Source organism: Ascidiella aspersa, chromosome 6 (assembly GCF_963924565.1).
Source record: "Ascidiella aspersa chromosome 6, kaAscAspe10.2, whole genome shotgun sequence".
In the NCBI taxonomy this organism is placed as follows: Eukaryota; Metazoa; Chordata; class Ascidiacea; order Phlebobranchia; family Ascidiidae; genus Ascidiella; species Ascidiella aspersa.
This window is the reverse complement of record NC_139452.1, coordinates 1,418,150-1,431,831: the sequence shown is the minus strand read 5'-3', so window position 1 is coordinate 1,431,831 and position 13,682 is coordinate 1,418,150. Positions and strand designations below refer to the sequence as shown.

At 35.7% G+C, this 13,682-nt stretch overlaps 1 protein-coding gene across 1 annotated transcript; it reads left to right on the top strand.

The window, feature by feature from the left end:
- Positions 1-6,050: 6,050 nt before the first annotated feature.
- LOC146139098 (uncharacterized) lies at positions 6,051-9,467 on the top strand. Its single transcript, XM_083391637.1, has one exon. It carries the CDS (start codon positions 6,051-6,053, stop codon positions 9,465-9,467), a length of 3,417 nt encoding a protein of 1,138 aa, XP_083247763.1.
- The last annotated feature ends 4,215 nt before the right edge of the window (positions 9,468-13,682 follow it).

The following is a 13,682-nucleotide window of genomic DNA, read 5'->3' as shown; positions in this document are numbered from 1 at the left end:
ACATGGTTGGAAAATATTCCATCATATAATATTCCACCTTTACAATTTCCATTTGGCGGCCGTTTCAGTTTTAAAATTTGGTACTGAGCATGTCGGACTTGGGACTCCAGTAGTTTTACAAGGTCTTACTTGAGTCCCGAGTCCGACTCCAGCAAAAACAAACTGACTCCTCAAGTTCAGTGTTCGACTCCGTAGCCCTGCCTGTCACCCAATTTTTTTCTGTGGTGCACCTGCTAGGTTTCTAAATTTAGAGCAATATGCACTTTGCACTCTCATTGGCGAGCGGGCGAGTGCTTAATCCCAACCCTGATATGTATTCCTTAAAAAAATGCTGAACCGGTCTTTCAGTCAGGTTTTTAAACTTACTGTTTACTTTGTAAGATCGGACATAAAATGAACTTTTAGAAATGCCTAGCTTTCAAGAATACTCAGCTTTTAGAAATAGCGATTTTGACAGAAGAGATAACGACAAAACACTGTGTTTAAATGAACATCGGAAAAAAAAAGAAGAATTTATTGAAAGATACCTTTAAATTAATAATTCTATTAATATTTCTTACAAACAAATAAAACATCGGGAAGGAATCTCACATTTTTCTAAATTTAGAGCAATATGCACTTTAAACTGTAAAGGTTTTACAAAACGAAAAACCCAGCTTCATTCCTTGGCAATCTACAATCGTTTAAACCAGCGATTCCCAAACTGGGGTCCGTTCAGCATTTTTAGAGGGTCCGCAAAGAGAATAAGTCTTTAAGTTTTTCAACATTAGGCTTTAGCAAATGTTTTAAACATTATCTGTCTTCATTATTGTCTTTAGTTATGCTTTAATATTCAATCACATAGCGTGTTTTATTATGTCTCTTGTGACATCATAAAGCATCTATTATGATGCTTTGCTACCTGGTCCTTCTATTAGCGAACTGTTGCATTATTCGGAATGTAGTTACATTAGAAAGAATCGTGTTAAATGCAAAGGGTCTATTTTTTAGAAAAGTTTGGGAACCGCTGGTTTGAAGTTTCAACCAATATAGGCGCTGGCAAAGAATCCTACCGCTGTTTGTTTTACACAAACGAAACGAGTTGTCAAAATTGAAACCGCAAGAAATAAATGGGAGAATAACTATCATCATAAAAATACTTGACTCACCCTAACCCAAATAATTTAGCAATATAAACCCCCAGACGAAAATGTAGTTCTAGACCAGCGCCAAGCCATTGTCATAAGTGGAATTAAATTACAACAAAACACTCTTTAAACTGAATAAAAATTAGGTAAATATTTAGTGACACAATCCTATGAATGATTAATTCTAGCAATATTTCTCCAAAACAAATAAAACTTCAGGAAGGCTTTGCACAATTTTATAAATTCAGGGTATTATGAATTTTTGGCGCTGGTCTAGAATCCTACCACAGTTCTCAAATCAACGCACAGAATTTGAGTTAGGGTGCGGGTTAGCGTTTGGGTGTGGGTGGGTCAAGTATTATTATATTCTTTATTTAACAATAATACCTGACCGACCTTAACCCAAACGCTAACCTGTACCCTAACCCAAATGGTGTTTCGCTGTGGTAGGATTCTAGACCAGCGCCGAATTTTTAACTGTGCAGGTTTTACAAAACGCTGGTCTAGAATCCTACCACAAGGCAAATTATTTGGGTTAGGGTGCGTGTTGGCGTTTGGGTTAGGGTGGGTCAAGTGTTATTATTATTAAATAATGAATATAATAATACTTGACCTACATCCAAACCCAAATATTGTGTGTTGATTTAATAATTGTGGTAGGATTCTAGACCAGCGCCAAACATGCTTTGGTTGGCAATCTATAATTGTTGAAACAAATATATTTTGTAAAATACCAAATGCGCTTTTGAAGTCTTATCAAGAAACTAATTCATGCGTTAACTACTTTTCAATTAAATTGACTGTTTCACAAATCCTCATGATTTAACGCTTGTCAAAATATACATAAACGATTTTCAAAAATTGTGAAAAAATTGTCCATTGTGTTTAGCGTTTAAAAATGAGATTTATTTTTATCAACGAGGTTTGGCTGTAAAACAATTGCAACAAAAAAAATTAAGTAACAATGACGTCATTAAAAGCTTTAATTACGTAAAGCAAAGTTGGCCGCAATGACCAGTTTGGTTACCTGGCAACCGAATTGATCTGCTCGATTGTTGCGCCCCCAAACGGTGATATTTATCTTTACAACTACCGCAAGGTGGCAGAAAAGAGTTACGGGAAGTTAAGTGCGAAATAAAACAACATCTACGTCTGAAAAAAAACACAGTTAGACCGAAATACGACTAAATCCTAATATTCGTAATACCGTCTAACTCAGTGTAAGACTTAAATGGCCGAAATCAGACATATACAACATTTTACGTTCAACCAAAGCCCACTCCTAAGTTTATAACTACCGTAACTCCCCTAATAGTTTCAAACCCCATTTTTTAACACCACCCATTGCCCACCAAAACCCCGAAACGGTGACAATAAATCAGGTGCCACAACAGCGGCGACCTAACGGCACCGGTCAAACTAGGCAGCCCAAGCGTCTGCAACAGCGGTTCTCAACCAGTGGGCCTTAAGAACATTTGAGGTTGGCCACAGACCAATTTAAAAAAGCTAGATTTAGTTTCATTTGTGTCACTATATTTAATTTTACAGGAATAGTGGCTTGAAGAGGAATTAAAAAGGAATGTAAATTTATTGTTCAGCCGCAAGTAGCTCACTAATCCACGCTTTTAAATAATCTGTTTTGAAATATGTTCTGCTGTGTTTTGTTGTAAACCTATTTTTCATTTTTTTCTTTCTTAAAAATTTATTGGACCACAAAATTTTTTGCAACGTAAATGGGCCACGAACGAAAAAAGGTTGAGAACAACTGGTCTACAACAAAACGGCCGACGCCAGACTTTTAAGTTCTGTCATGTAAATTAGTCCGTATTTGGCATTATATTTCGTTCGTTCAAATACTATAGTGTTATTATTGTTATAGATTTTGCTTCTTTTCGTGTTGTTGATTTTTAGGTCTTATTATGTATTCCAAGGTTAACGCTTAGATAGAAACATTGCTACAATGCAATGCTCTTTCAAAAAGTTAAGCGAAGAGAGTTGTAGATAAGTGTATCGCCTAAGCTCCGTTGTTAAATTTACGCTTGATAATTGCAAAAAGGCTGAGAAACATTAGGTTAAACAAAGAAAGTTCAGGAGGATTTTGAGTAAAATTGCTATTTATAAATCCTTAAATTTTAAATATCATTTCAAATTGTTACACCAAAGCGTCATAGCAGACATCATATGTTGTTCCAAAAAAATACATCACATTTTGTTCCAAAATAGTTTTTAACATTGAAGCTTCCGTACCCGGCCACAATAAACCCATTTGCCTAAAGTACACGGTGTGACGTAGCAGTTGTACCTAGTTGACTGAGAGCGTATTTGGCCGAGAGCGTTCATAACGCATGTATTTCACCTTTAGAAAAGGGTAAAAAGACTGGGTATAAAAGGCTCTAAACCTATTTTTCATTTTTTTCTTTCTTAAAAATTTATTGGACCACAAAATTTTTTGCAACGTAAATGGGCCACGAACGAAAAAAGGTTGAGAACAACTGGTCTACAACAAAACGGCCGACGCCAGACTTTTAAGTTCTGTCGTGCATATTAGTGCGTATTTGGCATTATGTTTCGTTCGTTCAAATACTATAGTGTTATTATTGTTATAGATTTTGCTTCTTTTCGTATTGTTGATTTTTAGGTCTTATTATGTATTCCAAGGTTAACGCTTAGATAGAAACATTGCTACAATGCAATGCTCTTTCAAAAAGTTAAGCGAAGAGAGATGTTGATAAATGTATCGCCAAAGCTCCGTTGTTAAATTTACGCTTGATAATTGCAAAAAGGCTGAGAAACATTAGGTTCAACAAAGAAAGTTCAGGAGGATTTTGAGTAAAATTGCTATTTATAAATCTTAATTTTTAAATATCATTTCAAATTGTTACACCAAAGCGTCATAGCAGACATCACATGTTGTTCCAAAAATTTACATCACATGTTGTTCCGAAATGGTTGTTAACATTGAAGCTTCCGTGACCGGCCACAATAAACCCATTTACACAAAGTACACGGTGTGACGTAGCAGTTGTACCTAGTTGACTGTCAGCGTATTTGGTCGAGAGCGTTCATAACGCATGTATTTCACCTTTAGAAAAGGGTAAAAAGACTGGGCATAAAAGGCTGGGTTGGCAAATACAATCACCAGTGAGAATTATACTCTTCTACAAAAAGCAAGTTTATAAAAATAAAGTGGATTGGCTGGTTCAATATAATTACTGTTGTTCCAAACTTAGTTTTGGCATCATCGTTGTTTTGTATTAATTATTTTTGAATTATTTCTGCGTTGATAGATTTCGTTTTTCATTTTACTGTCAAATATCATGGCTGTAAAACTATTGCAACAAAATCGACTAAAGATTTAATTCTTTATTAATGTGGATACTAATCAACGAAAATTGATGAAGAAATTTCCAAAAATGTATTTATTTATAACTAACTTGAACTTAAAGGGTGTTCCTTTCTAAAAACAAAATTAGGAAAAAACTAATATTTATTTTAGTTAGCCGTTAGGAAAGTTGTAAATAAGTAAAATTTTAAATGGTATTCAAAATAATATAAAAATTCAAGTCTGAAAAAAATTATTGCTTTTATCATCACCATTACATTTAAATCAATGAATATTACTAATATTGTTTAGTTTTTTAATATTATATAGAATGCCAATAAACAACAAAATATAGGGTAAAATTGTTTGAAACTTTACGAAACATAAAAGTCGACCAAGTCAATGGGCCCCAATCGCCATCGGTGTTGTAAAGAAATACTTTTGAAAAAACTGAAATCCCAACAAGTCATTCGTAAAATACCTTGTCCAAGTTGTATTTTTAAGAAATAGCATTTTAACCCAAGTCGTTTGTCCGAAAGACACCTAGTTAAGCCGCACAAGAATATATTATTACGCACAAGAATATATACTATTACGTCATACATGAGAAATATGAGAATTTTTTCGTAAACAACTTTTTTTTTTTTTTATGAAGGTGCTAGAAGTAAGATTTACGATACTGGATAGCAAAAGGTTTCGAAATTATTATGTTGTGTAGTTTATCTTTGAAAGGGTACGTACTGCACAACGTATATGTGTGAAAATATATTCATATTACCGCGGACCACAGTTTGGGAAACCCTGATTTAGGTCACTTCCTCTAATAAGTCATGTTTGAGTTAATTTAAAGTGACTTGCGTGCACTTAAATCAACTCATTAACTGTATATTTATGCAGAATAGTCATGTAGTGCAATGGTTATCCACCGGGGTGCCATTTTTAAGGTTCAAGGGTGCAGAGAGAATATTGAGGATGCTCAACTCTTACAACTTTTTGTTTAACATTAGAGTGGAATAAATCCAATTATAACTTTCTACGTTGTGTAGAGTTGATGTGTGTTGTTCCAGTTCCATTTATGTTGTGTTATTTTAGTGAATTACCTTCGGTAAAATCTTGTAGGGCTAGCCATAAAAGGCTGAGAAACACCGATGTAGTGTATTGCTCAGAGTAATGTTGTAAGTAAATACCCTACTTAACCTGGGCAACGCCGGGTATTGTAACCCTAACGCTAATAACAAGTAAAAATTCCTCTAAAAACGACTTAACAGACATTTATTGAAAACAAACAATATGCAACTTTTGTAATTTCTCATAATTTGATCTTGAAATGTGTGCTTGTACCGAATTATCTAATGGGAGCACCGTATTGACCTAAACCTCTTTTGCAACCCCAAAGCTATTTTAATTTGTTATTTTGGCAGTTATTTTTTGCTTTGGTTAAAAGTAGCCTACTTTTGTGTGGTATGTCATTCATTGTACAATATATCTATTTTTTTATTTTTGACGAATTTTTTTTACTTGACGAAAAGTTAACGAATTGCATGCTTTTTCGTACAGCTTTAAAAACCTGTAGGAAATTAGTAAAAGGAAAATTTTCGAAAATGAGGTTGGCATTTTTAGCTTTACTCAGTTTTGTGAAACTATCAATCGGTTCCTCAGGGTGCCAAGATTATCAGTGGCAATGTAAAAATGGAGAAGCCTGCATCGACCAATGCGATGTTTGCAATGGCTTTGGAAACTGTGACGACTTTACCGACGAATTGGAATGCAAAACTTGCAAGCAAGGAGCGTTCAGGTGCGAATTGGAAGGACGTTGTATAGTGCCAAGTCGGGTTTGCGATGGTTCAATGCTCTGTATGACAGGTGATGATGAGTTGAACTGTACAACTTGCCCCAAAGATCGGCCTTGGAAATGTGAAACAGGCACCAAATGCATTATTAGAAGGTCGGTGTGTGATGGGTGGAAGGACTGCGACGACAATAGTGACGAATTGAACTGCACGATATCGTGCGATGACTTTCAGTGGAGATGCAAAGACGGGAGCGAATGTATCGATTACCAGTCGATTTGTAACGGAAACAAGGACTGCAAAGATGGAAGCGACGAGTTGAACTGTAATGGAAATTGCTCTAACGAAGACTGGTTATGCCAACAGCAGAGTGAATGTATTCCTAAACGCTGGCTTTGCGACGGAATTGCAAATTGTGACGACAACAGTGACGAGATGAACTGTACAACTTGCAAAAACAACGCTTGGCTGTGTGAAGATAAAAGCAAGTGTATTGAGCAAAGTTTTGTTTGTGATGCATTTAAGAATTGTGAAGACAACAGTGACGAGATGAACTGTACAACTTGCAAAAACAACGCTTGGCTGTGTGAAGATAAAAGCAAGTGTATTGAGCAAAGTTTTGTTTGTGATGCATTTAAGAATTGTGAAGACAACAGTGACGAGTCGAACTGCACAACTTGCCCCGACGATCGATGGAAATGTGGAAATGAAAGCGTTTGTGTTAATCAATGCTATGTTTGTAATGGAGTGAAGGATTGTAGCGACAATAGCGACGAGTCAAACTGCGGAGTTTGTCAGGTTGGTAGACATCTAATGTGCGGTTGTTTGTCCCACCTAAGTCCATGCAAACCCAACGGGAAGTGCATAAAGGAACATCAACTCGCAGATGGAGTTAAGGATTGTGAAAATGGAGACGACGAACCTTGTAATTGGTCTGAAGCAGGTTACTTTCAGAATGCTTGGCGCTGTTCGGATGAGTTTAAAATGGACATTCTGCTTTCGTTTCGGTCTTACAATGAACAATTCAACTGCAGTAAAATACTTGGTCCTTGTGAAGATGGAAAAGACAAACGTTGCTACACTGGAGAGTGGCTTTGCTCGAACGTGGTTATTACAAATTTTTACGAGCAAATTGACGGATTGTTTGACAATAAACACGACCGCTGCATCAATCCTAAACCTGGCTTCGGATTCAAATGTTTAGAAATAACGCTAACATCGCACAAGCCAAAAACATGTCGCTTACCACAAGGGAATATTTACGACGATGCTGCTCAATGTGGAGATGAGTCGGATTTGTGCTTCGTTGAAGGTGAATTTAAGTGCTTTTTGTGCTTGGATGAAAGACTGGTGATATCTCAACAACAAGTCTGCGACGGAATTGTGGACTGCTACGATCTTTCCGATGAATGTTTATGTGGAAACCAGACTGTTTGTGATGCAATATTGGGCGACGCTAGAGACACTTGCCCTCCCAATCAAATACATTGCCACAATGAAACTGACTGCTTGAATATTGAAGATACTTTATGCAATGAAGAAGTCAGTTGTGCGAGACAGTCCAACATTTGGTGCAGCGGTTCCCATAATCAAAGCTTAGAAACAGTTACATGCAATGTTTTTGACATGACTTATTACACTTATAAGTTGGCCAAAGCGACGAAATGCGACGGAAGACCCGAGTGTCAATATTTATCTGATGAATGTGATGATTGTGCAACTCGACCCCCCTTCTGTGATGACTTGTGTGCATCAAGTAGTATATTTGAGGTATTTGTCTGCCGGGGTTTAGTAATGGGAGAGCAAAACGAGTCAGTTTGCAACGAAATCGAAAAAAACCTTTGCCCGAAACGCTACAATTGTCGGCACGGCTCAACGTTTGCCAGCATTGACGTCACTTTGCTTTGTGACGGAATAATCCAGTGTGATGACGAATCAGATGAAATGGAGTCTCGGTGCAAGGACACAAGGTTTTATTGCGTCAACAAAGAACCATTGTCGGTCGACATCGACTTGGTTGAAGATGGACTACAACAGTGTTCGGACGGAAGTGACGAATGCCCGGATGTTAGCAAGTATAACACCGTGTTTTCAAATGTGAAAGAAATGATTGCAAACCTTTTTTTTAGAGTAATGTTCTGGGTCATGGGATTTCTAGCTGTGGGTGGAAATTTTACTGTTTTTGTTACCACCTTTAAGGAAATGGCTACTCATAAAAAATCCAGTGAAGTAAAAAAAATGAATCATTTTTTTATTTTAAATTTGTCTTTTGCCGATTTTTTGATGGGTGTTTATTTGCTTGGTATAGCTGCTAAAGGCGCCCAACTTTCAGGTGATTATTGTTTGAATGATGCCGCATGGCGAACAAGTATTCCTTGCAGTTTGTTCGGTTTTCTGGTAATCCTAGCTTCTGATGCAAGTGCTTTAATTATGGCAACAATGACAGCATATCGACTTTATACTGTGTGTAATCCATTTGAAACTAGGGATATAAAACTCTATAAAGTTTACTTGTCTTGTATTTCTGCATGGCTTGTAAGTATCTTGCTTGCAGCCGCACCCTTAATTCCTTACCCATCTGGTTACTTCATTTCTCATGTTTGGTTTCCAAATCTATTTTATAAAACGTCCAGAGTTCCCCGAAACGAAACACTGCTTCTTGCAAAACGAATTTTAAAGGATAATTTTACTGATCAACCTTGGTATGACATAAAACAACTAATAAGCTCAACATTTCCACGATTTCCAATTAAAGGTGAATTTGGTTACTATGGTGAAACTAGCGTTTGCATGCCTAGGTTGTTTGCTTCAGTAAATGAGTCTTCTTGGCAATATTCAACCTTTCTGATAACCCTTAACTGTACATTGTTTATTTTCATGTTTGTGTCTTATATTGTCATTTACATTAAAAGTAACAACATGTCGAAAGCTAAAAAGAAACAAGCCAACACTAAATTGCAAAGGCGTATTTCTCGCTTGCTTTTTACTGACTTTTGTTGCTGGATTCCTTTATGCATTTGTGGCTTCTTGGCTGTATCTGGTTTTCCACTTTCCAAAGATGTTTACATTGTCAGTGCTGGCATTTTACTCCCCATTAATAGTGCAGTGAACCCATTACTTTACTCAAACTGGCTTGATTCTTTTTATATTCGCTGCAAAAATCTTGTTATGGCCAGGATTCAAAACCTTGGCAGCGAAACTGAACCGAGCGAGAATGTGACTGGCTAATGTTCAGCTCATCTAAAAGTTTTGTTTTAAAACAGTTAAACTTTAAGGTTGTTTTTTGCAATTGCTATTTCTATACCCATGCTGCTTTTCTGAAACTTAAAAGTGAAACTGGACCATAATAGGCCACATAGTTAATCAGTAATTTTGTTTCACTGCTATATTTGAGCTGTATTTATTGCTTACAATTTTTTCTGTGTTGATATTTTTTATTGTTATTAAACAATGTACCACTAATTAACTATAACCTTAGTAAATAACTATGACTATTTGTTTCTATTATTGCTTATGCTAAACCTATTTTTAGAGCGTTTTCACAAATTCTTGTTTTCAATTGTGTTAATGAATTATAATCAAATATATATAACAGAAATACAGTTTTGCTTGTTTCTTTGTGCAAAAGGTTAAACGAGTAGTACTTTAACCTTTAGCGAGAATGCGAGCTTATTGAAACTTAAAGCTTTAAAACCATAGCCTTGTTAAAATATTATTGGTACGTTAGCAAAAAGCAATTTCAGCAGAAAAAAGTTATCCATTTTTATATTTGTGATAAGATTTATTTATTTTAGAAAAGTATTTTTACAGGTTAACGTTCATTGATTGTTATCACCTTCCATGAATAAAGCTTTTGACAATTTTTAAACAAGCCAGTTTGAAACTATTTAAGTCTAAGTGAAGTATTTTGCAAAAAATAACAATTCAAGCTCCAGTCCATGTCATTATTTCCACTAGGGTTGTACTCCACTAATGTATGTACAAGCAAGCAAAGCTATTGGTAAAAGCTGCATTATTACAACAAAATACTTTGTATACTGAACAAACATTAGGTAATAATTTAATTATGCAATCATCTAAAACTGTGGTTCTCAACCGGGGTCCGCAAAAAGTTTTCAGTGAGTCCGCAAAAACTTCTAAATATACCTTCATTAAATAAATTAACGCTTGGAAGTTATAAACACGCTTAATCACAAGTTTGGTTAGTGACAAATCACATTGTAACATTTTGAAAATCGCATTGAGTGTGACGTAACACTTTCATTATGATGTAACACACATATATTGTAAAATGGAAGTCAGCATTACAACAGTTCACATGTACCCTACTGGATTTTTAGCTTAGTTAGCCTATCGTTCGTAAAGATGACATCCGTCTATCATTGTTGAAATACAACCACGCATTTCAAAACTTGCTTCGTGAGATGCAGCAGCAAAAATCGCATTATAACAAACGAGTCATAATAAAGGAATTTGGTGTTTTCTGTTACTTATACTGAATTTATGAAATTATTAAAATATACTGAATTATGAATTGTTAAAACGAACTAAACCCAGTTATTACACCAGAAAAATCTAAGGGGTCCGCGACTATTTGGAAGCATCAAAAAGGGTATACAGGTACAAAAAGGCTAAGAACCACTGATCTAAAATGATTAATTCTAGTAATAATTCTCCCTAACACATATAACGAGCAACCTACAGCCGCCCGTATAAATGACACCGGCTACCAACCCCGGTGAATAACACCTCGGGAAGGCTTTGCACAATTTTCTAAATTCAGGGTAATACGCATTTAAACTTAGGTTTCCGAAAAACGAAAAACCCAGTTGCCTGTCAAAATATACATCGACGATTTTCAAAAATCTATTGTGTTTAATATTCAAAAATGAGATTTATATAATGTGGGAAACAAAATTTAGTAACAATGACATCATTAAAAGTTTTGATTACGTAAATTCGAAACAATGATAGTTGTGCCGACATGACCGGTTTAGTTACATGAGCACCGAATTTACAGTTGTACCTAGTTCACTGTAAGCGTATTAGGGCGAGAGAGTTCATACCGCATTTGTAACATGTTAAAAAACTAAACGCCAATAAATACACGCAGTTAAACTTATTAAAGAGTAAAACGTCTGACCCTAAATGGATGCATTGGCGCATGTAATTTTACTCCTGATAAAATTAGTCTCGTTAACAAAAAGCAAATAACATAAAAATAATTTCCAGGGTTACTCTCATTGGCGTTTCGAATATTCGTTAGATTATTTAAACTATGTAGTTTTATATTTTTTTTTGTTTGATAAAAAGTTCGTTCAATTATTTATGCCTAGTCAAACTTTGTCAGGTATAATTATTGATGTGAAAAAAGGATTGGCAGTTAATCTTGTTATGTGTTGTTGATTAGTGAGATTCTCCTGTTTAGCTTTTGTGTCAATCGTTCAAAATACACTTCAAGAATTTGTGCCTTGTCGGGATCAACGATTCATGTATCGAAGTTTGAACTGTAGACATATTGGTGGAATTTATAATTACTACAATTGGTTCAAAGTTAATTTTGGTGGTTTCACTGCAATAATTAGGCTTTATTTATTGTTTACAATTGTTTTTAGAATTGGTATTTTTATTGTTATTAAACAATGTACCACGAATCTTAGTAAAATAAGTAGGCTATGACTATTTGTTTCTTAGATTGCTGTACAAAACCCATTTTTCCAGCTTTTCCACAGAAAAGAAATTCCTGTTTTCAATTGTATTTAAGAATTTATTGAAATGTAATCAAATATATTCACAAATAGATTTTTGCATGTTTCTTTATTGAAATATAATTTCGTAAGCTTATTGTAGTTTAAAGCAATGAAACTAAAACCTTAGCATTGTTGAAACTTGAAATATGTCTGACAATTTATTGGTACGTTATCGACAAGCAATTTCAGTATAAAATATTTAGCCATTTTTATTTTCACTTTAATGCAGTGGTGCGAATCAGCCGGTTCGCGTCGGTTCAATAGAACCGTCTGTCTCAATGTTATGAGATCAGCGAACCGATTTAGCATTTGCTGGTTACTCTCTATAAATTTAATTATCTAATACACCGAATTTTTAAATCCAAGTAGCTCAGCTGTTTTTTTTTTGCAATAATTAAGTTCGCACGTAACAGTCATACATTGTGTTTATTTTGATAACTGTACTTTTCCTTTTGTGTTTGTCGGTCTGATAATTTAATTGTTGCGTCATAAGAACAATAGTCATGAGACGACTGCTGCTTTTTACTGTGGCTCTGTGGCAGTTAGCAGTGATGGGATTCAGCCGGTTTGATGTTCGCAACATTCGCTGGAACCAGGGACGCCGGCGAGGGGGGGAACGGGGGGGGGCAAGCACCCCTACTGCCCTTTGCTAAGGGGGGCTGTAGAGCGGCAAGGGGGGGGGGGAGTGCCCTATTCATGCAAAATGATATATTGCTTTCACAACGTTAAATATTATGCGACGGAAATCATGAAGCAGTTTTGTACACGCAAATTAGAAAATTCAAGTAACTTTTACTAGTCCACAGGGCCGAATAGAGTAGGGCTTGAGCTACGGAAAAATGCAAAAAAATCGTGACATGGTTGACATTTGTTTAAACATTTTTGGTACCATTTTAAGCCAATCTAGAGAGCGTGGCCGCAAAAAATTTTCCGGCGGAGTAGCCCCGGACCCCCCAATATTTTGGACCGCTACGCTCGCCTGCGGTCTATGTTGCCCTTACCAAAAAAGTCGCCCCCCTTGCCCTGAAATCGCTCCGGCGTCCCTGGCTGGAACCTGGGGTTGCATCCTGTTTTTGCAAGTACTTTAGTTATTTGCTGATTAAATATGACAGTTTGTAACAGAACCTGCTGACAAACAAATTGAATCCCACCACTGCTTTTATGTGATCGTCATTGTTCTTCTACCTGCATTTTTTTGGGTATTACTTTTATGTGATCCTAGGTTGAAAAGGAAAGAATGAAGTATTCCATGACAAAAGCAATGAACAAATTTACATTTAACACACGTCCAAAATGAACACCAAAGTAAACGGTTTTTGTTTTGAAATTATAGAATACAATGACTTTGCATGGCATTTTGTGTTGTTTGTTTTTTCGAGCAGCGTACGTGACTACAGAAATAGTTATAGTTTCCTGATGTAATTGGTTTACGGGCAACTCATTGCATTTTATCTTACATAACATTGTGTTGCATAACATTGTGTTACATAACATGGTGTTGCATAACTGTGTTTTATAACTGTGTACTACATAACAGTTTGTTACACAATTGCTTTTTACAACTGTTTACTACGTAATGTGCTTTGAAAAACAATTCAAAGGCCGTTAACAATTTGCTAGTTAGCCTATTCGGTCACGTAGAATATTATATTGAGACCCCTGTAATTTGCCAAAATATCCTTTTAGGGTAATT